This window comes from Oncorhynchus keta, chromosome 11 (assembly GCF_023373465.1).
Source record: "Oncorhynchus keta strain PuntledgeMale-10-30-2019 chromosome 11, Oket_V2, whole genome shotgun sequence".
Classification (NCBI taxonomy): Eukaryota; Metazoa; Chordata; class Actinopteri; order Salmoniformes; family Salmonidae; genus Oncorhynchus; species Oncorhynchus keta.
The window spans coordinates 33,717,476-33,744,858 of record NC_068431.1 but is presented as its reverse complement, the minus strand read 5'-3'; the positions used below and the strand labels follow the sequence as shown (position 1 = coordinate 33,744,858).

At 43.9% G+C, this 27,383-nt stretch overlaps 1 protein-coding gene across 12 annotated transcripts in view; it reads right to left on the bottom strand.

Annotated features, from left to right (window-relative positions):
• The window catches only part of LOC118390087 (autism susceptibility gene 2 protein-like), a 475,976-nt gene that overhangs the window by 254,891 nt on the left and 193,702 nt on the right, over nt 1–27,383 (bottom strand). For all 12 annotated transcript variants that reach the window (XM_035780291.2, XM_035780294.2, XM_035780293.2 and 9 more), the window contains one exon: nt 21,439–21,540. In XM_035780291.2, the coding sequence (XP_035636184.1) occupies nt 21,439–21,540 (102 nt within the window). The remainder of the gene's footprint in view (nt 1–21,438; nt 21,541–27,383) is intronic.

Here is a 27,383-nt window from a genome sequence, read left to right as displayed (position 1 = left end):
ACATGCATTATGTATAAAAAGCAATTACTGCAACGTTGTTACTCTGCAGTACCTTTTAGTCCTCAGAAATCAGTAGTGTAAATTCATCCACGATAAGAGGCAAAACTCTAATTATTCACAATACCCAACCACCTAAAGTGGCTGCACTTGAGAATGAAAAGCACAAAGAAAACTCTAAATGCATTACACCACCAGGATGCCCACAAACACAAAGGAGAGGTCAGCCACAGTACTACTAGGCAGCATAAGCTCATCATCACAGCATACTGAAGTATACAGTATACTCTCTCTCTCTTCCAAGACAACCAGCAGTGTTCTACCCCCATGTGCTCTCCCTGCTGTTGATTGTCACACCTTCTCTGGGCAAGCCTTCACTTTATTGATCTCATTTGGCCAGGGAGATAAGGTCCTAATTGGATAGAGGGGGAGGCTTGGAATCAGATGACCCTGGCAGAGGCTAGCTAATGCCTGGCTAATTCTGGGAAGGGCTGGTGGGAGCCAGGGTCCGAGTGCCAAACCTGGGTTAATCCTGTCCAATCCCCTGGTTTGTGTGGCCCTGCGCTGCCCTTTGACCTCTCTCTGTGGCCCCAACACAGCCAGGGTGACACATTAAATAAGTCAGAGCCAATAGTGTAATTGGATGGAATGCACATGCACCGGAAACACTATAATGCATTACAAACTGTCTGTTTGGCTATAGATCTATTAATGCTCTCTAGACAAACTGCTTAATTCACTTAAAGTAATTTAAACTCAGAAAAAAAGAAACAGCCCTTGTTCAGGACCCTGTCTTTCAAAGATAATTCATAAAAATCCAAATAACTTCAGAGTTTTATTGTAAAGGATTTAAATGCTGTTTCCCATGCTTGTTCAATTAACCATAAACAATTAATGAACATGCACCTGTGGAACGGTCGTTAAGACACTAACAGCTTACAGACGATAGGCAATTAAGGTCACAGTTATGAAAACGTAGGACACTAAAGAGGCCTTTCTACTGACTCTAAAAAACACCAAAAGAAAGATGCCCGGGGTCCCTGCTCATCTGTGTGAATGTTCCGTAGGCATGCTGCAAGGAGGAATGAGGACGGCAGATGTGGCCAAGGCAATAAATTGCAATGTCCGTACTGTGAGATGCCTAAGACAGCACTACAGGGAGACAGGACAGACAGCTGATCATCCTCGCAGTGGCAGACCATGTGTAACAACACCTGTACAGGATAGAATAATACATCCGAACATCACACCTGCGGGACAGGTACAGGATTGCAACAACAACTGCCCGAGTTACTCCAGGAATGCACAATCCCTCCATCAGTGCTCAGACTGTCTGCAATAGGCTGAGAGAGGCTGGACTGAGGGCTTGTAGGCCTGTTGTAAGGCAGGTCCTCACCAGACATCACCGGCAACAACGTCGCCTATGGGCACAAACCTACCGTTGCTGGGCCAGATAGGACTGGCAAAAAGTGCTCTTCACTGACGAGTCGTGGTTTTGTCTCACCAGGGGTGATGGTCGGATTCGCGTTTATTGTCGAAGGAATGAGCGTTACACCGAGGCCTGTGCTGTGGAGCGGCATCGATTTGGAGGTGGAGGGTCCGTCGTGGTCTGGAGCGGTGTGTCACAGCATCATCGGACTGAGCTTGTTGTCATTGCAGGCAACCTCAACGCTGTACAGGGAAGACATCCTCCTCCTCCATGTGGTACGCTTCCTGCAGGCTCATCAGTTGACAGTGAGAGGACGTTTCTTTTTTTTCTGAGTTTAGGTTATCTATTGGTATGTAATTTGGTTTCTTTAATGTTCTACTAGTTCACAGTATATGGCAACATTCACTAGATTCTCTCTGTGGACCCACCAAAACAATCCTATACCAGATTTTCTTCCATTTTGAACATCATTAAATAAAGATAACTAGCAAAATTTGGCAAATTGCTAATAGGATAGCGGGACAACGTTTGTGCCAGAGGTCTTAATACAATCGTCTTTTCATCCTTAACTGGGCGGTTTTCCTCGATATACAGCATCACAAATAAACATGGCCATGAATTATCCTGATAATCCTCATTCATGTCCTGTACTAAAGGCAATCATCAATGAAGGAGGTGGGGAACGCCAACTCAGGTCTAATGCTTTGGAATTCCCCCTCTTAACCATGTTACATAAGGTCAGTGAGAAGAAAGAGGAGTTAATGAATGGTAGCTAGCCGTGTGTAGTGGTGGGAGTGATAAACAAGATGAATTTCATATATGTTTATCGGTTATTTGGAGCTGAAATCATGATCTGGAAAGCATGACCTGTAATATATTAAGATAGAGAGGGAAGGAGGGAAGAAAGGAGGAAAGGAGAGAGGGTGGAAGAAGGGTTGAGGGACGTTTGTACATGATGAACAGAGAGGGGGAAGCGAATTTCTGATTAATGTGGAACGATTTTCCAACAAAGGACTGGGTGCAATTTCACCCCTGCTTGATGCCAGACTGCTGTCATTCCATTAAAGACGGCTGGCAGATTAATCTCAGTCCTTCTTTTCTATTTACACGTTGTCGTCGCGCTGCAGCCAGAGATGGGATTACCTATGTGTATGAAATCCAGTCACGTCTCTAAAGGGGCTCAATGCTCCTCATCAGGAGTGAATGGGACACACACATCACACGCCTCTTCGGAAGCATTAATCTTCTTATTGCATACACTTATTCAATTTCTGTGTCAATATCGACCGTAATCAAATGGGGTTGTGTGACAAGTAGGATGAAGGCTTGTGTATGATGATAAGGAGAGGACAGGAAGCTGCTTAAACACCTGCCTGAGCTGTGTGTGTGTGTGTGTGTGTGTGTGTGTGTGTGTGTGTGTGTGTGTGTGTGTGTGTGTGTGTGTGTGTGTGTGTGTGTGTGTGTGTGTGTGTGTGTGTGTGTGTGTGTGTGTGTGTGTGCGTGTGCGTGTGCGTGTGTGTTTGTGTGTAAATCTTCCTGCCGACATGACAGGACAGCGCTGGATGAAAGACTATTGTTTTTGGAAATGAATCATGTATAAATAACTTACAGTACTATGAAGTGTACAGTACAGTTGAATGAGATTAAGCAAATGCTTGTTCAGTAGAGAAGGATGCTGATTATAGTTCAAAGGAGATTTGTTTAGTATCATAACTGTCACTACTATCTACTTTAGGATATTCTACATAATGTACTTTGGTTCTGTACAGATTTTTTTGAAGTGTGACCAAATGTTGAGTTGTTAGGAGTTGCATCTCGGTTTGTGTAGTTTAAAGAGTAGCTAAAATACTAATATACTTACAACACGATTATGACAGAACATTTACACACTGTGATGCATCTAATGTGTATAATTTACTCAACAATGTTCTTTGGTCTGGAAAACACCAAATCAGGCGTTTACGAAAGTGCCTTTCCAAGCACTGACAACACAACCTATGATGATGACACTTTGAAAGATGTCTTGTTCAAAAGAGCTTGACACCACAGACAGAGGAGGTGTTTGACGTATCATAGGCCAGAAGAATGACAACAGAAAGCCAGCAGAATAAATACATTAAGCCTTCTCAGTTCTCCACTGATCTGTAATCCAGGAAAACATATTTCAAAAATGTCCACCAAAGTACTTAAAATGACAGTATGTTGATTTGTAATGGATTCGTGAATTTGTCTTTATACTAGATTTTCTGCCACCAACAAATATAAGAACTCTAAGAAGGAGGCGTAAGTGGCATCACTGAGAATCTTTCCATCCTAACACAGAGCTCCCAACCTCACAAATAATATCCAAAATGGCAGAAAACAAATCTCACCTACCTAAAACCACACACTGGCTCCAGTTAATGGTGAGGCTTCAGCTATCTGCTCCGAACAAAGCATGATAATTAGACTTAAGGAAACATACTGTATAAACAGGAGCACATATTAAACTGAATCTCCGAGAGAGATGGGAAATAAACAAAGACGGTGGGAGGGCCAGGGATAGGGAGGCCTCAGCTAGCCCTCGTGTATCATGAAATATGACATCACAGCAGCCATCCTTCGGATTCCTGGGGTCTGACATCTAGATTGCAGATGGATAAGTGAGCCTTAAAAGCAATCCTTAACAATGGGAGAGAAAAAATTGATTCCACATAACTGTTTCTAAATGCTGGAAGCCTCTATTTACTGGATGCCCACGGGAGCAGAAACCAATGAAAATGTTATTTCTCTTCTCATGAACCTTTTGTCTTGCTTTTTCACTACTGGCAATTCCATTCTGACTCCAAATATGCCAGTGACATGAGGGAAATAATGTCTCTGGAAAAATCTTCTGAAAACTATAATTCCGGGGGATTTTTTTCTTATCGATATATTTCTTTTTTTATTGATCTGCCTTATGGTTTAAGGGAAATTATGCTGGCTTCTAAAATAGAAGTGATGTGACATCCAAAGCCTCATAGTAATCCAGTCAGCCTCGCAGGCCCTGAATAAGACAGAACATGCCCTTCTCCCATCCAAAGCCTCATAGTAATCCAGTCAGCCTCGCAGGCCCTGAATAAGACAGAACATGCCCTTCTCCCATCCAAAGCCTCATAGTAATCCAGTCAGCCTCAGAGGCCCTGAATAAGACAGAACATGCCCTCCTCCCATCCAAAGCCTCATAGTAATCCAGTCAGCCTCGCAGGCCCTGAATAAGACAGAACATGCCCTTCTCCCATCCAAAGCCTCATAGTAATCCAGTCAGCCTCACAGGCCCTGAATAAGACAGAACATGCCCTTCTCCCATCCAAAGCCTCATAGTAATCCAGTCAGCCTCGCAGGCCCTGAATAAGACAGAACATGCCCTTCTCCCATCCAAAGCCTCATAGTAATCCAGTCAGCCTCACAGGCCCTGAATAAGACAGAACATGCCCTTCTCCCATCCAAAGCCTCATAGTAATCCAGTCAGCCTCGCAGGCCCTGAATAAGACAGAACATGCCCTTCTCCCATCCAAAGCCTCATAGTAATCCAGTCAGCCTCACAGTAATCCAGTCAGCCTCACAGGCCCTGAATAAGACAGAACATGCCCTTCTCCCATCCAAAGCCTCATAGTAATCCAGTCAGCCTCGCAGGCCCTGAATAAGACAGAACATGCCCTTCTCCCATCCAAAGCCTCATAGTAATCCAGTCAGCCTCGCAGGCCCTGAATAAGACAGAACATGCCCTTCTCCCATCCAAAGCCTCATAGTAATCCAGTCAGCCTCGCAGGCCCTGAATAAGACAGAACATGCCCTTCTCCCATCCAGAGCCTCATAGTAATCCAGTCAGCCTCGCAGGCCCTGAATAAGACAGAACATGCCCTTCTCCCATCCAAAGCCTCATAGTAATCCAGTCAGCCTCGCAGGCCCTGAATAAGACAGAACATGCCCTCCTCCCATCCAAAGCCTCATAGTAATCCAGTCAGCCTCACAGGCCCGGAATAAGACAGAACATGCCCTCCTCCCATCCAAAGCCTCATAGTAATCCAGTCAGCCTCGCAGGCCCTGAATAAGACAGAACATGCCCTTCTCCCATCCAAAGCCTCATAGTAATCCAGTCAGCCTCGCAGGCCCTGAATAAGACAGAACATGCCCTTCTCCCATCCAAAGCCTCATAGTAATCCAGTCAGCCTCGCAGGCCCTGAATAAGACAGAACATGCCCTCCTCCCATCCAGAGCCTCATAGTAATCCAGTCAGCCTCGCAGGCCCTGAATAAGACAGAACATGCCCTCCTCCCATCCAAAGCCTCATAGTAATCCAGTCAGCCTCGCAGGCCCTGAATAAGACAGAACATGCCCTCCTCCCATCCAGAGCCTCATAGTAATCCAGTCAGCCTCGCAGGCCCTGAATAAGACAGAACATGCCCTCCTCCCATCCAAAGCCTCATAGTAATCCAGTCAGCCTCGCAGGCCCTGAATAAGACAGAACATGCCCTTCTCCCATCCAGAGCCTCATAGTAATCCAGTCAGCCTCGCAGGCCCTGAATAAGACAGAACATGCCCTTCTCCCATCCAAAGCCTCATAGTAATCCAGTCAGCCTCGCAGGCCCTGAATAAGACAGAACATGCCCTCCTCCCATCCAAAGCCTCATAGTAATCCAGTCAGCCTCACAGGCCCGGAATAAGACAGAACATGCCCTCCTCCCATCCAAAGCCTCATAGTAATCCAGTCAGCCTCGCAGGCCCTGAATAAGACAGAACATGCCCTTCTCCCATCCAAAGCCTCATAGTAATCCAGTCAGCCTCGCAGGCCCTGAATAAGACAGAACATGCCCTTCTCCCATCCAAAGCCTCATAGTAATCCAGTCAGCCTCGCAGGCCCTGAATAAGACAGAACATGCCCTCCTCCCATCCAGAGCCTCATAGTAATCCAGTCAGCCTCGCAGGCCCTGAATAAGACAGAACATGCCCTCCTCCCATCCAAAGCCTCATAGTAATCCAGTCAGCCTCGCAGGCCCTGAATAAGACAGAACATGCCCTTCTCCCATCCAGAGCCTCATAGTAATCCAGTCAGCCTCACAGGCCCGGAATAAGACAGAACATGCCCTCCTCCCATCCAAAGCCTCATAGTAATCCAGTCAGCCTCGCAGGCCCTGAATAAGACAGAACATGCCCTTCTCCCATCCAAAGCCTCATAGTAATCCAGTCAGCCTCGCAGGCCCTGAATAAGACAGAACATGCCCTTCTCCCATCCAAAGCCTCATAGTAATCCAGTCAGCCTCGCAGGCCCTGAATAAGACAGAACATGCCCTCCTCCCATCCAGAGCCTCATAGTAATCCAGTCAGCCTCGCAGGCCCTCAATAAGACAGAACATGCCCTCCTCCCATCCAGAGCCTCATAGTAATCCAGTCAGCCTCGCAGGCCCTGAATAAGACAGAACATGCCCTTCTCCCATCCAAAGCCTCATAGTAATCCAGTCAGCCTCGCAGGCCCTGAATAAGACAGAACATGCCCTTCTCCCATCCAAAGCCTCATAGTAATCCAGTCAGCCTCGCAGGCCCTGAATAAGACAGAACATGCCCTCCTCCCATCCAGAGCCTCATAGTAATCCAGTCAGCCTCGCAGGCCCTGAATAAGACAGAACATGCCCTCCTCCCATCCAAAGCCTCATAGTAATCCAGTCAGCCTCGCAGGCCCTGAATAAGACAGAACATGCCCTCCTCCCATCCAGAGCCTCATAGTAATCCAGTCAGCCTCGCAGGCCCTGAATAAGACAGAACATGCCCTCCTCCCATCCAAAGCCTCATAGTAATCCAGTCAGCCTCGCAGGCCCTGAATAAGACAGAACATGCCCTTCTCCCATCCAGAGCCTCATAGTAATCCAGTCAGCCTCGCAGGCCCTGAATAAGACAGAACATGCCCTTCTCCCATCCAAAGCCTCATAGTAATCCAGTCAGCCTCGCAGGCCCTGAATAAGACAGAACATGCCCTCCTCCCATCCAAAGCCTCATAGTAATCCAGTCAGCCTCACAGGCCCGGAATAAGACAGAACATGCCCTCCTCCCATCCAAAGCCTCATAGTAATCCAGTCAGCCTCGCAGGCCCTGAATAAGACAGAACATGCCCTTCTCCCATCCAAAGCCTCATAGTAATCCAGTCAGCCTCGCAGGCCCTGAATAAGACAGAACATGCCCTTCTCCCATCCAAAGCCTCATAGTAATCCAGTCAGCCTCGCAGGCCCTGAATAAGACAGAACATGCCCTCCTCCCATCCAGAGCCTCATAGTAATCCAGTCAGCCTCGCAGGCCCTGAATAAGACAGAACATGCCCTCCTCCCATCCAAAGCCTCATAGTAATCCAGTCAGCCTCGCAGGCCCTGAATAAGACAGAACATGCCCTTCTCCCATCCAGAGCCTCATAGTAATCCAGTCAGCCTCACAGGCCCGGAATAAGACAGAACATGCCCTCCTCCCATCCAAAGCCTCATAGTAATCCAGTCAGCCTCGCAGGCCCTGAATAAGACAGAACATGCCCTTCTCCCATCCAAAGCCTCATAGTAATCCAGTCAGCCTCGCAGGCCCTGAATAAGACAGAACATGCCCTTCTCCCATCCAAAGCCTCATAGTAATCCAGTCAGCCTCGCAGGCCCTGAATAAGACAGAACATGCCCTTCTCCCATCCAAAGCCTCATAGTAATCCAGTCAGCCTCGCAGGCCCTGAATAAGACAGAACATGCCCTTCTCCCATCCAAAGCCTCATAGTAATCCAGTCAGCCTCACAGGCCCTGAATAAGACAGAACATGCCCTTCTCCCATCCAAAGCCTCATAGTAATCCAGTCAGCCTCGCAGGCCCTGAATAAGACAGAACATGCCCTTCTCCCAAGCAGAGAAAAAACACTGGCCTAATACACATGGACAGCCTTGTAAAGTGGAGCCTGTCAAAACGGAGAAACACTGGGCTCAACTCAAAACCCATTTAAAACATAATATCAGATCGTTCTCAGAACGTAAGACCGAAAATCTCTCCCCGACATTCCTAGCATAATACTAAGGACAACAAATGAGTTTTCCATGCCTAGCCCACTACCTCTTTCTTCCTCTCTCCCACACATTATTTCACTTCATGCACTGCATGCACAGAACTACAGTAGTAGGCAACAACAGTATAAAGCCAGATGAATTAACTGAGTGCTGAAAGCTAAACAACCCGGAGAGCATGTCATTTCCTTTGGGGTCTAGTAAGGATAAAGTCAGCCCCACCTGCCCTGCTCTAGCCAGTGTACAGTCATCCACTGAGTCTAAGTGCTACTAGCTGGGGGAGCCAGGCAGGGCTACTCCCAGATCACTAAAAAGAGGCAGGGAGGCATTGGTTATACAACAGGCTCGGCACGTCCAGCCCCCAGCTTTCATTCATACGTTTCAACAACAGTGGGCTGAAAGATACTTCTGGAGTCCCAACACACTCTTTGAGGATTTCTGTCAGCTGATCACATGCATGAGAGGAGACGTATATGAAAGTGTTGCGTTTGGCCCAGAGATACAGGAGAGAAAGAGGGGAGACAGAGGGGCCATCAACTGTGTTGTGGACTCCCCAGACAATAAACATTCAGACTGTAACCCCCCCCCCCATGCCCAAAAGCCAAACTTTCACCCCCCTTTACCTAGGACGCCCACCCACACCCTAGCACACATACATGAATATATACACTGAGTGTACAAAACATTAGGAACACCTTACTAATATTGAGCCACAACCCTTTTTGCCCTCAGAACAGCCTCAATTTGTTGAGGCATGGACTCTACAAGGTGTCGAAAGTGTTCCACAGGGATGCTCGCCCATGTAGACTCCAACGCTTCTTGCAGTTTTGTCAAGTTTTGGGTAGTGGACCATTCTTGATAGACACGGGAAACTGTTGAGCATGAAAAACACAGCAGCGTTGCAGTTCTTGTCACAAACCGGTGGGCCTGGTACCTACTACCATTCCCCGTTCAAAGGAACTTAAATCTCTTGTCTTGTCCATTCAACCTCTGAATGGCGCACATACACAAACCATCCACGTCTCAATTCTCTCAAGGCTTAAAAATATGTCTTTAACCCATCTCCTCCCCTTCATCTAGACTGATTTGAAGTGGATTTAGCAAATGGCATCAATAAGGGATCATAGCTTTCACCTGATCAGTCTATGTCATGTTCCTAATGTTTTGTACACTCAGTGTATACACCCACACACACGAACACACACACACTCTCTCTATTCAGGTAGGTTTTCCTTAATTCCTTGTAGACTCTACGTAGTCATATGGCGAAAGCATTAGAGAAGTCAGGGAGTGGGAGAATGTTAGATTTGTCCTAAAGACAGACACCGGCAAATAAAAAGTCAAGGGAAAGATGTCTGTGATATTTACACTGACGAGCAGAAGAGGGGAGAACAATGGAAAGGAAGGGAAGAGGGGTCAGGATGATTTGTTGGCCCAGGAGAGGTAAGCGATACCCAGTCGTGAACGACCGGTAATCATGTTTATGACGGGGAGCCGGGAATGTGCTGTGCTCCTGGAGAGCTGAATTGTGTTTTCTCTGGCTTCCAGCCTGGGCCTACAGTAGGTGCACCCCCACCAAGACATTGTGATTGAAGGATGCGGCTCGAGCCAGGCTTCTCCGCAGGGGGTCTAGAGAGAGATGTATGCGTGATGCAGTTTGTATGTGTATGAGTGAGTGTGCGTGATGCAGTTTGTATGTGTATGAGTGTGTGTGTGTGTGTGTGTGTGTGTGTGTGTGTGTGTGTGTGTGTGTGTGTGTGTGTGTGTGTGTGTGTGTGTGTGTGTGTGTGTGTGTGTGTGTGTGTATATATATATGTGTGTTTCTCTGAGAGAGAGAGGAAGGGAGTTTGTTGGTTGATGTAGTGTGTTTCCTACTGCTAAAGAATGCATCTTGTTCTTCCCCTCCTTTTTTCTCACTCACACAACCCTGTTCCCACATTGCTCTCATTGCTATGGCAACCAGTGCTCTCTCCTTGGGCTCCCTCCACATGCATCCAATCAGAGTGAGACCATTGTGAAGAGAGAATCCTTTGGGCTTCACTTATTCAACTTACCCCACCGGAACAGCCTCCATACTGAGAGGAAGAGAACAAAGGGTCCTCCCCTTAGGGCTCTGGTCAAAAGTAGTGCACTGCATAGGGAATAGGGTGCCATTTTGGACACAACCAAAGGGAAGAGGCTCCACTACCAGAACCCGATCTGACAAAACAAATGTGGTTGGGTTACAGGGGGTGCGGATGCAATATGTAGCCAAAGAGTGATACGAACGGAAAAGCAAAACAGGATGGTGATGCTGGCTGTTCGTAATCCGTTATCCACGATTCATGATCCATGCCCAATTTCAGTGGAAATTCTATGGAATAGGATTGGCAAGTGTAGCAGAGGCTCTGGCAGTGGCGAAGGCTTGATAAGTCAGAATGGATTCAGGCTGATTCTATTTATGTAATTCCCGAAAACATATGGATAGAATTCAGGCACTCAATACTTTCAACCTTCAACAATGACATTCAACACCACCACTGAAATCCAGTAATCTTCTAGTAGAATGTCTATCCTTTCATATATCCTACCTGCACAAGTCAGCTTGAACCAGTATGTGAACATCTCATTTCATTCAAATAGCCTTTATATTTAATTATAATAATATGACACAGTACATTCAATTAGATATACTGTAATAACATCCCTTAATGTCACAATATTCCATTGATGACACATGGGGTGTTTTGTATTAAATAGGATGACCAAATGCCTTTTTTTAAGGATGGCAGAGGCCCTGAGCTACAGTAAATAATTAGCAGAGATGAACTACGCTGCGACAGGCAGGCAGGCCGCTATGACACGTAAAGGCTGCTCTGAGGTCACTGCACACCGTCACATTATCATGCTTTTCTGCCACTAATTATATTTTAGAAGATTAGATCCACCCAGGCGCTTGTTAAAAACTTATGAGCGGTGGCGGCATTCTCTCCAGCGCCCGTGGAGCTTTGTGTGTGTGTGTGTGTGTGTGTGTGTGTGTGTGTGTGTGTGTGTGTGAGAGAGAGAGAGAACTTTAGAGCAGTACCAGAGGGCCCATCTCTGAAACCCTGATGGACAGTTGGCTGTCGGGAGATGACAGTGGGACAGAGGCGCGCCGTAATTCTCCCCGACTGCCGTGTCACAAAGTGTCACAATCTGTTCCTGACACCCCGACTATGAGGCCCTGAACGACAAGCCAGAGCAGACAAGAAGAGAGAGAGAGGGAGCGCCGCCGGAGCAGACGGGGGAGTGTACGAGGGAGAGGGAAAGAGGGCAAGAGAGAGAGCGAGAGGGGGGGAGAGATGGGGATTGATTGAAACGCTAGAGGCGGAAATAAGCCACGTCTCGCCTCTTCCTCAAGAGAGCCTATTCATCTGTCCGCTTTAAAGGAGAGGTAGTTCAAGATCTCTCTCTTTCTCTTTCTCAGACCCATGTCCTCTAGCTAGCTAGCTGTACATAGTTAGATGACGTTCACAGACATAATGAATCACAGGGAGAGATCGAAATAGTGCTCGTAGACAAGTGTACTGCATCTGTTAGGAAGCTCATAACTTCTGAGAAAATATTGGGTAAACAAGCAGTATCTTCCAGGGTTTTTCATGAATAAATACAATGTCCCTGCCTTACTCTGAAAATGAGTCATTTTTGTGATTTCTAATGTTTTACTTAACTAATTTCAATCTGATCGTACATTGTTGTGAAATGATAAGTGTGTTTGTGTTAGAATACCATGATCAGAGCATGCGCATGTTCCTCTGAGATGACTTACAAATCAGTATAGGACTCCATGATTGTGGGGTGCTGTTTGAGGCCAGTAACATCAGGGGGCAAGAAAGGAAGGTGGCAGGTTTATTCAGTGTGTGCATGGCTCTGCAGGCAGCCATGTTTAAGTCAGCCAAAACGTCAAAATAAATGCTTGGTGTGTGTGTGTGTGTGTGTGTGTGTGTGTGTGTGTGTGTGTGTGTGTGTGTGTGTGGCTGCCTGTGTGTTGTGTTCCTACTGTTTCTCCTCCATACACACACTGACAACCAACCCATCTCTGACTGAGCAGGAGAAATTAGTGGGATGATACTAGAATAATTAACTAATTATAGGTATAACATTCTGACTTCCATATCTAAATGATTGTCTCTAGTAAGGAACATTTTAAATTATAGAGAGACAGAGAGAAACATAGCGAGAGAGAGGGGGGAGAGAGAGAGAAAGAAAGAGGATGGAAAAAAATCTCTAGAAGTGGATAATTAATTGATGCTAGCAATTACAACTTCCATGTCGGAGCAAATTGGCCAGCATATCTCAAATTATAGGGGGGCTGTGACCTCATTTTCAGTAGTGTGTCAGGGAATAATCAAAATATGTACTGAGGAGGTGGGATGGACACAATGTCACACAGACCTGCTTTGAACAGATTACACAACCAGGTCAATGTAATGTCCCCTTTGTACACAGACAGGCACGGAGAAATAAATACAAATTCCTTAGACCCTGGGGCATGAAAAGTACTCTGAGGTTGAATAACAAAATACCAGCAAAAACGTTGTGGTTTCTTCATATGTTCGAGCAAATGAAATAATCACAGTAATCATTAAAAACAACAACTATATTATATGACATTAATCGCTTTTCAAAAGTGGTAATTTGAGAGTTAGAATCGTTTTGCCACATGCGTGAAGGAATTCCAAATATACTGTCATGTATTCATTAAAAGCCACTAATAACTAGGTTCCAGCCTTGAGAGGGAGACTTTTCTTTTTGCTCCATTTCAGCAGATAAAACTCAGATTGACATGGATATGACAGGTTAGATGTTTCCAGATATCATTTCCAGAGGTTTCATTACAAAGCAACGTTCTAAGACGGTGCGAAGGTGAGGCAAGACGGAGCAGACAAGGATGAATTCCACACCAACCCACAGTTTTCACATTTTAATTTGTCCTATTAGGACTGTCCTGAGCAACAGCACACCCATTGACCAGTCTTAACACAGCTACAACCAAACGACTTCCCTATGACCTATGGGACTATCAGGTGGGCTCAGGGAGAGAACAGTATAAGGCTACAGGGTGATTCCTAATGACACCAGGACAACAAAAAAAACAGCATTTCTACTTCACAGAAGGGCTGTTTGAAAAAATGTAAAGGTCAACTGCTCCTTAGAACCAACTTTTCTGGTTTTAAATAGCCTATGTGGCATTGATATGAGTCAGAAACATTTATTCTAGTGTTAAAATTTACTACAATGTGTAAATAGGATAATTTTGGTCATAAAGTCAGTCTAGTCCAAAACAGAGTTTTGTAAATGAGTTCATCACAACTTACTGGAGGGTTGGGTATGTATTAGCATCATGCCCACGCTCAGTGCCCTCCAACACCAGAAAAAGAAGCTGAGCTGATTGCGCAGCCAGAACTTCCAGACAGTGAGAAAGACCTGCCCATTACGTAGACAGACCTGCACATTATGTTGAAATAACCTGTTGGCCCTAAGCCCTATAGGGAGTGACCACTTACTTACTGTATGTGTTTGATAGTGTCAACCACTCGAGTCTGCCAATTTTGGGGGGAAAAATTTAATTGAAACAATCAGAGAACATTGCACTTGTATCCCAACTGCAACTGGTAAATATTCCAAAGACCATTAGCGAACATCTTGTGTTCGCCCCACCTGTTTTGAGCCCCACATATATTGTTTTTAAAAGCCTGGGATCTAAGTGTCTGTACTTTTACAAGTGTAAAAATAAGTAAATTGCCGAATGGCAAAGCAGTCTAAAGCGCAGTCTAAAGCACTGCATCGCAGTGTTAGCGAAATCACTACAGATAGGGGTTTGATACCGGACTGTGTCGCAGCCGGCTGTGACCGGGTAACCCATGAGGCGGCGCACAATTGGCCCAGCGTTGCCCATGTTAGGGGAGGGTTTGGCCGGCTGGGATGTCCTTGTCCCATCTCGCTCTAGCGACTGCTGTGGCGGGCCGGGTGCATGCATGCTGACACGGTCGCCAGGGGTGCGATGGTTCCTCTGACACATTGGTGCGGCTGGCTTCCGGGTTAAGCGAACAGTGTGTCAAGAAGCAGTGCGGCTTGGCGGGTCGTGTTTCGGGGGACGCATGGCTCGCGACCTTCGCCTCTCCCGAGTCTGTATGGAAGTTGCAGCGATGGAAAAAGACTGTAAATATCAATTGGATATCAGGAAATTGGGGAGAAAAATAGGTAAAAAGTATAACAAAAAAATAAATATCGAATCACTTACATTTGACATAAACCTCAATAGAGAAATCTGGACACACATGAAGCTTTACTATTTGCCCTGAAATATTAGTAGTGTTTATATTTAAATCATTTTCTTACAAGACTTTATGAATATTCAAAAATATAAACATGATTTTCTAATTTGTAAAATATACTGTTGACCATAATATCCTCTACGGGTAGAGATCCTAGGCAACGCAGTGACTAGGGTCTGGTTTCAATGATAGTTCCTCTGTGCCAAAAGAGTATATATCACTGCCTACGTCACTTCTTTATCATCTTGCTAAAAATACAAAATAGTAGCTAGCAAGATGGAGATCACAGAGGTTATTTTTTATAAGTGCATTTCACAAGTGGCTAGTTTGCATCAACTACCTTAACTAAAACCACTGCAAAGGTTTTGCCTGCAAACTTTGGTTCTGAAGTGTGACGTTCTGGCATGTCTGCCTCATGAATTTTTCCCATTATTGACATAATCAGTGACGTATATCCTGTATGACAAAAAATCCATTATTGAAACCAGACCCTAGTCACTGTGTTGTATAGGGTCGGGTTTTCGAGACTACCAATGATCCAATTTGTACGCATTACCAACAGAGGGAAGGTGAAAATGGATTAAAAAAATTGTTGCCAACTGCTGGTGATTTGCAGGATGTGCAATGATACAAGTAAAAGGAGGGCTGTGATTGGTTACATAGCCTACTATGCCAATTACACTGTATACAATGTACCATAACTTTCCAACTAGCAGAGATCCCACTGGAACTTTGATATGCCCATAGTGTATTATGTCCAATAAATATATATATAAAACATTTGTATATTTTTCAATATTCATAAATGATTGTAAGACATGTTTTATTGAAATGAAAATACTACTCATATTACAGAGCAAGCAGTAAAGCTTCATATGATACCAATCTTTGCTTTGTAGCACCTACAAATGAAACATTATGGAGTCTTAAAGGAGGCCTGGGTTAGGCCAAAATGTCATAAATAAGCAAACTTTGATTAATCATAGTATTTCACAATTTTGCTTTTAGATACAAATGTCAAATATATGTAAACAATCCTTCCTCCAAAGGACCATTCGATTTGATTACATTTTGTGAAAATGAAAAAAATGTGTGGTCTTATTCGGTCATAGTTTCGTGAGGAATCACCCTATATAAGCAGTAAAACACCTACTGTATCAGCACTGTCTCCTGAATCAAAATCAAATCAAATCAAATGTTATTTGTCACATGCTTCGTAAACAACAGGTGTAGACTAACAGTGAAATGCTTACTTACTGTTGATGTGAGCCATAACCAGCATGCTCTGAGTACGCATCCTGGTATATCATTTGGCCTTGTAAATGTTAACCTGTTTAAAGGTCTTACTCACATCGGCTACAGAGAGCGAGATCACACAGTCGTTGGGAACAGCTGGTGCTCTCATGCATGGTTCAATGTTCCTTGACTCGAAGCGAGCATAGAAGGCATTTAGCTCATCTGGTAGGCTCGCGTCACTGGGCAGCTCAAAGCTGGGTTTCCTTTTATAATCCATGATAGTTTGCAAAGCCCTGCCACATGAATGCGTAACTGGTCCTTCCTGTTTCAGTTTTTGATTGTGAGCAGGAAACAGGAGGATAGTTATGGTCTGATTTGCCAACGGGATGGCAAGGGAGGGCCTTGTATGCATTTCTTTGTGGAGTAAAGGTGAACTAGAGTTTAATCGCATCTGGTTGCACGGGTAACATGCTGGTGAAAATAATACAGATTTTTTTCTCCCTGCATTAAAATGACCGACCATGAGAGACACAGCCTCTGAATGTGCATTTTCTTGTTTGCTTATGCCAGCATCGGTTTCTGCTGGTAAATAGAATACGAAAAATATACATGAAACCTCTCTTGGTAAATAGTATGGTCTGCAGTATATCATAAGGTATTCTAACTCAGGCAAGCAAAAAACTTGAGACTTCCTTAACATTAGATATCGTGCACTAGCTGTTGTTAACAAAGAGACACACCCCTCTGTTCTGATGTCCAGAAACGGTTTTCACGGCCAGTGTATAAGCCGTCAATATGAGTATTAGACTGAACGTTTCTGGAGCCCTGCATCAGTATTTATATGGCCATAAAGCTGCTAATGAGCATAAATTATGGTACTTACAATTCACAAACTTCTGTGCTGATGCTTGAAAGAATGGATCTGTCAACAGGAAAAAACAACTGGACAAATAAGGGAGAATGATCATGGTGAATTAGTGGATCAAATGTTGTTATTTCAAAATCTATTTATTTCCTGTCCCCATTTGCCTGCCTGCCTCGATGGACACTGACTGGCGGGCTATGATACCAAACGCTTTCAGGCCTTTCTCCCTCCCTCTCGCCCATCTCTCATCAAGGGCCTTGGGTAATAACAAAAAAAAGAGTAATGTGCTGTTTTCTCGCATTCCAAACCCTGTAATTGCCAATTTATTTGATAAGCAGCCGGATAATGATGGCATTTCACCTCTGCCGCAGAGACTAAACACGACTGAATACTCCCAGCCTCCCCGCCCACCCTCATCCAGCAGACTCCCTCTGCCCAGAACTCCTGTCTGACTCCTGCCACCCAGGATGGGGATGGTGGCTGGAGGGGGCAGAGGGTGGCAATGGTGGTGGGGAGAGGAGACCTGTATGCCTGCTGTGAACCCAACGCCTATCAAATGCTTCCTAAAGGGGACAATAGGCTTCAGAGTAAATATAGCATTACCTGCCAATTTAGCTGGGGTTTGGGGTTAAGGCTAACCCCAATGAGGCTGATCTGCCATTTGTAGGACCTAATGAGTTGCCTAGGAAAGAGAGAGAGAGAGAGAGAGAGAGAGAGAGAGAGAGAGAGAGAGAGAGAGAGAGAGAGAGAGAGAGAGAGAGAGAGAGAGAGAGAGAGAGAGAGAGAGAGAGAGAGAGAGAGAGAGAGAGAGAGAGAGAGAGAGAGAGAGAGAGAGAGAGAGAGAGAGAGAGAGAGAGAGAGAGAGAGATGGGGTCCAAGCTGACCTATCCAGTCCTCTCTGTTCCTCCCAGGCAGGACCTGGGTAGCACAGGAGGCTGAGTCAGAGGGTGAAAGGGGAGCAGGCAGACCTTTAGCAAACATCATTAGTAAACTGTTGTTGTCTAACAAATGGCCAGGGTTACTCATAGCCCTGCCTCACACTGCTCCATAGGACTAATAACTCACTTTGATGCACTGTGTGTGGCATGCGCGTGTGTGCGTACACACACGTGTGTGTGTGTATGAGTACATGTTGCAATATGAATTACATTTAGGGTTGGCCTTGGTGAATATGTCAAGCTAAGCAACAGGCCGGCCTCGTATCACATTCTTCACACGTGCCTACTATAAGCCAGAAAATCAGACCATATTTCAGGTTTATCAATATGGCTTCCACAGGATCTCAACCCCTCTTCTCTCTCACCCACTTTTTCTCACTCCACCCCCTCTCCCTCTCTTCACCCGTACTCCCCTCCCCCTTTCTCAACCCATCTCCCTCTCCTCACCCTCCATCTGGGGCAGTGGTCCTGCTACAGAGGTCTCAGCTGTCGCCTCCTGTGATGTGTGAAGTGGCTTTTTACAGCGTGGCCAGGCGGGACTGTTCAGAGGCCTGTGGGGGCTTGAGATGGGTCCTCTTATAGCGTGACTCTTTCAAAGTGGCAAAAACACTGTCCTCACGCAGCCCAGCTTTCAGCAGCTCCCTTCAGACACACTGAGAGGACAGGCCCTCTGGCCCTCCATGCCAGACAGGTAGATAGATATTGTGGAGGACTGGCTTTATTCAACCCTCACAGGACACACATTGTGGATAAAAGGCTGTCTTGGTGAAAGATAATGTGGAGGACAAAAATATCTTAACAACCACAACACATAACTTATGGATGGGTTAAAGACATTTTCAAACAGAAGTAAAGATCATTTCAGGACATATAAGATGTGTTACCACATTCAGAGGTATGTGATTTGAAAGAGCGGGAAGTAATATGAGGCATTTATCCTCAAACACTGGGCAATTAGGGTGTACAATAATTGCAGCAATGCATTTTGGGGAAGGTTAGGGTCAGGGACAGTATTGGCTATGCACCCAAGATGGAAAGAGGTTGGGCTCTCCTAGATATTTTGTAGAATATGACATGACAAGGTTATAGATGCTTTGTGAAGCGTCAATTTAATATGATTTATAAAGCCTATAATAAAGCTGCAATATGTAACTTTTTGGGCGATCTGACCAAATGCACATAGAAATGTGAGTTATAGATCATTCTCATTGAAAGCAAGTCTAGGAAACAGTAGATCTGTTTTAGGTGCACTATTTATATGCTTCCCGTGCTTAAGTTTAGTTTGCCGGACCCCAGGAAGAGTGCAGCAGCTAATGGGGATCCATGATAAATACAAATACTCTACACTTGCTTGTTATATCAGATAAACTGAAATTAAGCAAACTATTAGAATTTTAGCAACCAGAAAATGGTGGAGCAATTTCTGCATAGTGCACCTTTAAGCAGTACTTATGTCACCCGTTAAAAAACACTAGTTTATGTAACATTTGACATAGTGGGGTTTTGTCACATTTATGAATCCTTTATAGAGCATGACATATGGGTTATATGATTCATGAACCATTTATGTAGTGCTTAGGAAGCCTTTATGAATGCTTTATGAAGCTTTTATAAGTTGCACTTTGTTTAAAGCAAGACCACAAAGGACAAGAAATGGATGACTCTCTCACATTCCAATCCTGAAGTCCACATATAATGTATAGCTCCACGTCGAATCATACTCTCTCATTTATTATTCAATACATTGTACTATGTTGCCCTATAATTTAAACCAAAAGGTTATCACATGTCCGTCTTCTCCTCAGACCCTGAGTGACAGCACTGTATAAGTCTTCTTCTCCAAGCCCATATTGCTCAGCGTGGCCTAATGGATGACAAATGAAAGGCTGTTGTTCATTTCCCATCCCACGCACAGCGGTGGCTATCAGTTATTCAAAGTGATAAAACTGTGTCCATCCACAGTTTCATTTTTTTAGCGTTGTTTGTCTTTATACACACTATCTCTCTCTCTCCGATTTCACTCGCTCTTTCTCTCTCTCTCGTTCTCTCTCTCTGCCTTGCTACTACAGTACAGTAGGGTGAGGTGAAGCAGCAGGTATCATTTAAATGTATGATGTCGACATCAAATTACTTGTTTCATTTCATGCCTGGCCAAGCATCCTATAGCGACACATCAGAATTCGTTTTGCTTCACTCGTTCTCTCCGTGTCTTTGTCAACAACTGGCTTCACCTTCCAACTGACAGTTTTAATTATGGACCATATCTGATAGCGGCGCCTCTGTAGATTCACCACTAGAATCAAAGTAAAATGGCTGGGGTCTGCCAGATTGCATAGCAGGCCTTTACAGAGCCTTAGAGCCTTCCTAGCACCAGTCTGCTCTCCTTACATATCCAAGCCAGCACAGAGAGAGATCTCTCACCCTATGTACCAGGCCATCATTGTAAATAAGAATTTGATCTCTATTGACTGGTTAAATAAAGGTTGAATAAATAAATGAAATATATTTACATTTAGATTCTAAAGAACTGAGACTGAGGAACAAGACACTGGGTAAATAGGATGTCCTTATTCTAGTACTAAACCTCTGTGTGTACAGTATATGGTTACAACACTAACTGTAACTGTACAGCCCTGTTCACCAGAAGGAGCCTGGCAGACAGCCAATGACAACACCAGGCTGGAGATCTTCTTATTGGTGTAGAGCCAATGCAACTCACATTACGTTTTTATCAGTCCACAGCATCAGCAGAACTTACCTGTTGGCTGTGATATGCAGCACACAATGTATCTTAATCAGACTCTTCTTGAGTTTGAGTAACTTAAACTTACCTTGTCAAACCTCATGTAATCTTCACAAAAGACACAAATCAACCCAAAGATCGCCTTTAAAGCGGCAATCAGCAGTAGAAACATGTTTGAGGCTAAATGTTGACATTGTCTGTTTTGGGATTCAAAAAGAAATCACCTGAACATGTTTTTTAGCCAACTAAATTATTTTGAATGTCAAAATCAGTGTGATATTTAAAGCCTCAGACAATACTGTAAGATCCAACTTTCAAAATGAGCCATTGGTTAGCTAACAATCAACTGACACGCTAGCTAACTAGCGGTTTAGCTTGCTAGCTTACCCACAAACTAATTTTTAAACACATTAACTTGTCAAACTTTTAAATGAGTAGCAAGCAAGCTACAAGTTATGCCAAACAACAGACATAATGTCTTCTACAGTAGCACTTGTGTTGCAAAATGCAAACAGTGTCGCGCTGAAAACAAACAGCAAACTTCAGGGCAGATTTTCTCTAAAGAGCTGATCGGGGATATCTCTGTTGTAACTAACTCTACTGCGCTACAATTTCAGAGTTGATACACAAGTTATCCTTAGTTAAGCTTAGAATCTCCTGTTTTCAACCATATATAAAGCTCAAAATGTTGGTTGGGGTCAATCCGACTGATAATGATGGAGCAAGTCACATCTACTTTGTTTCCAAACATTGGAGTAAAACACGCTTATATTTTGAGTTCTGATGGGGTTCGACAGTTGAACTAAGCTCATGAGGCATTTAAGTTATATTGTACTCTGTAGACATACAGTTAGTGTCACGTCTTGTCTGGGTGCTTATTTGTTTGTTTACTTACGTCACTCAGCCTATCTCTGGAGCTGCTTCCGACAAAAGGCTTGGACCCTCCGCTCACGCTCTCGCTGTCGCTGTCCTTGCAGTTGTTCTGGCCTGGCTTCAGCTGAAAGACAACAAACACACACAGTCAGACACACGTTAACATGCTGAAGATGTTGCGACAGGGCTTTGGTTCTAAGCTTTACATAGATGATATTGGCTGAGGAGACTGAGCTGGGAATCCCTATCCAACAGACAGAAGAAAGAAAATTCATGAATCTGTGCGTGTTGGCAGCAAGCGCTGTGGTGTATGTGTAAATCTGTCATGTTTATAGGCCTCTTGAGCCAGCAGCAGTCACTCCAGCCTGCCAATGACAGACAAGACAGCCAGCATATGAGCTCCCACTGTGAAATCCCTATCAACCTTTCAGAGAAGAGAAACAAAAGCCTTCAAAAATCTTCAAAAGCTGTATTCCCTTCCCTTCCAACAAACAGACAGCCCAATACAGAGACTACAGGAGCTCAGCAGGTGTCACTTTCCAGACACTGTCAGACTCACTAAGACACAGAAAATAAAAAGCAAGAGAGCAAAGAGTAGGAGGAAGATGTGCGATCCAAGAACATCTGAGCCCTCCAGGAGTCTGAAGATAACAATGTGGGACTCCTGGGAGGCCACGGGCCGTTGTGGTCCAAGTCCGCAATTCATGTCCTCTGAAGCTTCCTCAGAATACTCCTTCCTTCCAGACCCAGAAGACCAGACCAAAACCAGACCAGACCAGCCAGCCTTGCCAAACCTTGCATGCTTCATTTCAAAGCACAGAAAAAACTGCTTTTGTGGAGGAGAGCAGTAAACAGGTGTAATGCCACATAAGAGAAAAGGCAGAGTATGACACAACAGACAGCACGCAGAGGGATTGTATATTCTCTAAGAGGGGCTGTTCTCTCTCTCTCTCTCTCTGACTGACTGACTAAACTATACAGGTCACTTTTGAGTGAAGTATTTATTATACATCCTCATTCCGGCCATCAAATTTTATTGAAATGGCACAGGGTAGGGGGAATGTCTTAAGAGCCCTTGAATTAAATGTATAATTAAAATGAGAATGTTCCCTTCTCTGTAGCCATTAGCAGTGTGAAAGGAATCCTTTCCTTGGGAGAATACAGTGGTGGGTGAAAGACTGAGCCAGGCTGAGTGCTGAGAGTGATAAGAGCCAGAGCACTGGGAGATGCCAGATGGGCCTAAAGGGGGAGAGGAGATAAGAGAGCGAGGCCACACAAGGCAACAGTGCTGGAGGGAACACAAGGACATAGAAACACACACACAGAGCTTCAAACACAGGGGCTCCGGCATGTGTGATAGCACTAATTACCTTCAACACACTTCCTCTACATATTTTCCCTCCTTTTTTTCTTGTTAAAGGCCAATTCCTCTGATGGGAGTTTGCATATTTTCAGAGAGAGGGGGCAGTAATATCCTGGGCATACACACTGGCACAGTAATAGAGTCCTGAAGTAAGGACATGGAAAGATGGGAGCGATGGCACTGTGCACTGTTTATGCCCCAGTCTGCAGGTCGTTCATCAAAACATGTTGACCTATAATATGATATTAATTAACCAACCTGGGTCCCTGCTGGCAGCACTGAGTAGTTAGTAAAATATCGTAGTTAGTAAAAGATACGATTAGCATTCCTGAAACATTATTTTGTTGAAATATAATGTGATCGCTGAGAAATGAAGCTAATTGATTGAACGCAAAATTGGCCATTTTAAATGATATGATTAAGATAAAATTCAATAAATATAGTCCCCAATATCTGATCTGGACCACCACGTCTTCCTTCCAATGAGTAAGACACGATGGAATCCCGCCAAACAATCTGAAGCCACACACGGACTTTCCACATCTAGTGCCAATCCCACCCCAACAACTACAGTTGTATGAAAGTTCTCTATGTTTGACAAGTAGTGTGAAAGTACCAGGTTTTGACCACTAGATGCCGTTGTTCCTGCTATACAGACACACTCTTTTATCAATTTAGCTGGTTTATTGTGTTTATTAAATAGATCACATTTCCTTTGTAACTTTAGGTAAAAAAAAAATAGATTAGGCATATTATGAAAATAAATTGTGTTGTCCTCATAATTCAAGCCAATCCATAGCACATGAAATGATGGGATAGCTCTAAGGGGTGGCAGATAGCCTAGCGGTTAAAGCATTGGGCCAGTAAACCGAAAGGGTCACTGGTTTGAATAGCTGAGCCGACAGGGTGAAAAATATGCCGATGTGCCCTTGAGCAAGGCACTAAACCCTAATTCTCTCCAGGGGCACCATACTACTATGGACGACCCTGTAAAACAACACATTTCACTGCACCTAACTGGGGTATGTGACAAAAACACATTTTCTTTCTTTGTTTATTTTAAGGGCTTGTCTGCATTACCTTATCTCTTAGAATAAAGTCTGACACATTGGACAATAATTCTGTCACAGTATGTTGGAGTAAAATAGATTTGGATTAATCTAACAGTTCAAGTATGATCAAAATGACTGACGTCCGAAAGTGAAACTAACTGATTGTATAAATACTGTACACTCACTGGTCTCCACCGATCAGTAGAAAATATACTCTGTGACATCAAAATCTTGATGAAATTGACCTCAGAAAACATGTAAAGAATAATCCCCCAATAAAGCCAATTCAATAAGCCTAAATCATCTTTCAGATGTATTACATGGCCAGGCAGGCACCAGCTATTAAACAGTGAATAGCAAAAAGTCTCCCTCGACTTGTTGTTCCCTTTCATTTCTCTTAAAGCCTCCTTAAATGACTTCTGAGAATGAATCTTCTTTCCGAGGTGCAGATCATGCCCGCTCCGTGGCGTGATGGACTCATCCTTTAACGGTGGTTCATAGACATGCTAAATGAAGGGAAGGTGGTCACAATAAATCAGCCCCATCAAAAAGCTGAGCTGAGAATGAATGACCTCCCAGTACAGATATATCTGAGTGATAAACTAGTCTGTGTGTGTGTAGAGACTCGTAGTCCATTCAGTTGGACACTCATCCCAGTAGCAGCAACCAGTGGCTCATCATCATGGTCTAGGTCTTCTCATTACTCTGGCCAGTCATTTCACATTTTATCACTTCATTGACTTTTTACAGTTTCTTCTCTTGCAGTGAACACACCATGGCTGCTTTCCAGAACATCTAGTACAGAGATGATAGGTGCAATCAGAAAGGGTGGGTGGGGGTACTGTGTGTATGCTTGTGCTTTTGTGTGTGTGTGTGTTTTCCTTCGTGCACGTGTTTGCAGCGTGCATGTGTGATCTGTACATGCCCGTTCTGTTGTTCCGTGCTCATGTAATAATAATATAAACACAGTAATTAAGAGGCAGGTTGAAACATACTGTAAGGTTCTGCTTTTCTTTTCTTAGTCAACATTGTGTTCTTTTCTTTGTGTTCTTGAATGTAGCTCTGTTTCTTTGTGTTCTGGAACGTACCCCTGTCTTTCTTTTTGTTCATTGATTTCACCTGTGATTGTTTCTCACCTGGTCTCATCATTTCCCTAGTTAGTTCAGTTCTTTCTGTTTGTATGGTTGTGAGGTATTGTTTGTTTTTGACTGCCTACCTGCGTTTGACCATTGCCTGCCTGTAACCACGATTCCTGCCTTCTGCGAAGGCTTAATAAACATCTGCTGCGCTCTGCGTGTGAATCTACACCTTTTTCTCCCTGAATATTCATTACACATACAGATGCATTCGTTTAATGACCTTCTCATCCACACAGCCTGGGTAAAGATTCACCCTGTAGGAACATGGCTAACAAACAGATGGTTTTAATATTCCAGAGGCTAATTTTACAACAATTAAAAACACAGCAAGACATTAGCATCTAATGAAACATTTAGTGCATCTTAAGTGCATCTGCTATTAATTCCAACACAATAAGGTCTTGTTTTCCCTCAATCTGTTTCATGTTAGGAGAGAAACATCCCCCCGTCCTTCCCCTCCTGAATTTATTGAAGTATAGAATTAACAAGTGTTTCCAGTCAGTGTGATTGTTTGGCAGAGAGCAACCTAAATAAAACCTACACACTATCATAGTTGTATCCATGCCTCTATATCTCCAATGTGATAATAACAAAATTATATATATTCCCCCAAATTCAAACTAAATAGAAACGTCTATTCTGTAGTTTGGAGCTGACACATCATACCTAGAGTAGATGACACATCATACCTAGAGTAGATGACACATCATACCTAGAGTAGATGACACATACCTAGAGTAGATGACACATACCTAGAGTAGATGACACATCATACCTAGAGTAGATGACACATCATACCTAGAGTAGATGACACATCATACCTAGAGTAGATGACACATCATACCTAGAGTAGATGACACATCATACCTAGAGTAGATGACACATACCTAGAGTAGATGACACATCATACCTAGAGTAGATGACACATCATACCTAGAGTAGATGACACATCATACCTAGAGTAGATGACACATCATACCTAGAGTAGATGACACATACCTAGAGTAGATGACACATCATACCTAGAGTAGATGACACATCATACCTAGAGTAGATGACACATCATACCTAGAGTAGATGACACATCATACCTAGAGTAGATGACACATCATACCTAGAGTAGATGACACATCATACCTAGAGTAGATGACACATCATACCTAGAATAGATGACACATACCTAGAGTAGATGACACATACCTAGAGTAGATGACACATACCTAGAGTAGATGACACATCATACCAAGAGTAGATGACACATCATACCTAGAGTAGATGACACATCATACCTAGAATAGATGACACATACCTAGAGTAGATGACACATCATACCTAGAGTAGATGACACATACCTAGAGTAGATGACACATCATACCAAGAGTAGATGACACATCATACCTAGAGTAGATGACACATCATACCAAGAGTAGATGACACATCATACCTAGAGTAGATGACACATCATACCAAGAGTAGATGACACATCATACCTAGAGTAGATGACACATACCTAGAGTAGATGACACATCATACCAAGAGTAGATGACACATCATACCTAGAGTAGATGACACATCATACCTAGAGTAGATGACACATCATACCTAGAGTAGATGACACATCATACCTAGAGTAGATGACACATCATACCTAGAGTAGATGCCACATACCTAGAGTAGATCTATCATAACTGGTAACGTTATCTCTTATGTTACAAGGGCCAAAAGGGAATGGATGAATTTGTTTCCAATTGTGTGAAAAGTGCAAGGGGCCACAGCCAACTTCACCAGGCAAATGAACAGCACATCATACAGGATGTCTGTAATGTCCTTCACCGCGCTGTGCAAACACAGATCTACACGGAGCTGTGGTGTTAAGCAATTTCCAGGTATTACATCTCTAGAATGCACAGAAAGTTGGAGCTCTGATACCTTCCATATTTAGATGTAATGTCACTCACCCTGAACTAAACAACTAAACATCTACAACACTGTTACCTCAATGGCCATACAAATGCCCAAGCTAACTGTTATGGAGTACTGTCTTACAAAAGGAGATGGCTGCCATTTACAATACAGATAGCCTAGTTTATAAAAGAAGGCTGAATCAATAGAAGACTAACTTAAACGGAATGCTTTTTATTTCAGTATTGCTAGTATGGGCGGCTGAGCTGAGGAAGTGCTATTCATCTATCCAAACATGACCTGAACAATACCAATTTTCCTACTTGAGAATTTTCAAGGGAAGAAATATTTCCCTTAAGATGCCGCTTTCACATTAGAATGGAGGTTAAAAACAGCCTTTGAAGGTTTTTACGGGATTATCGTCAACATGTGTAGTCAATTATTTCCTCTACCCACTTAGTGAAAAGTGCTTTGCCAGTGCTGCGGACAAATTTTACAAGCATATTGACTT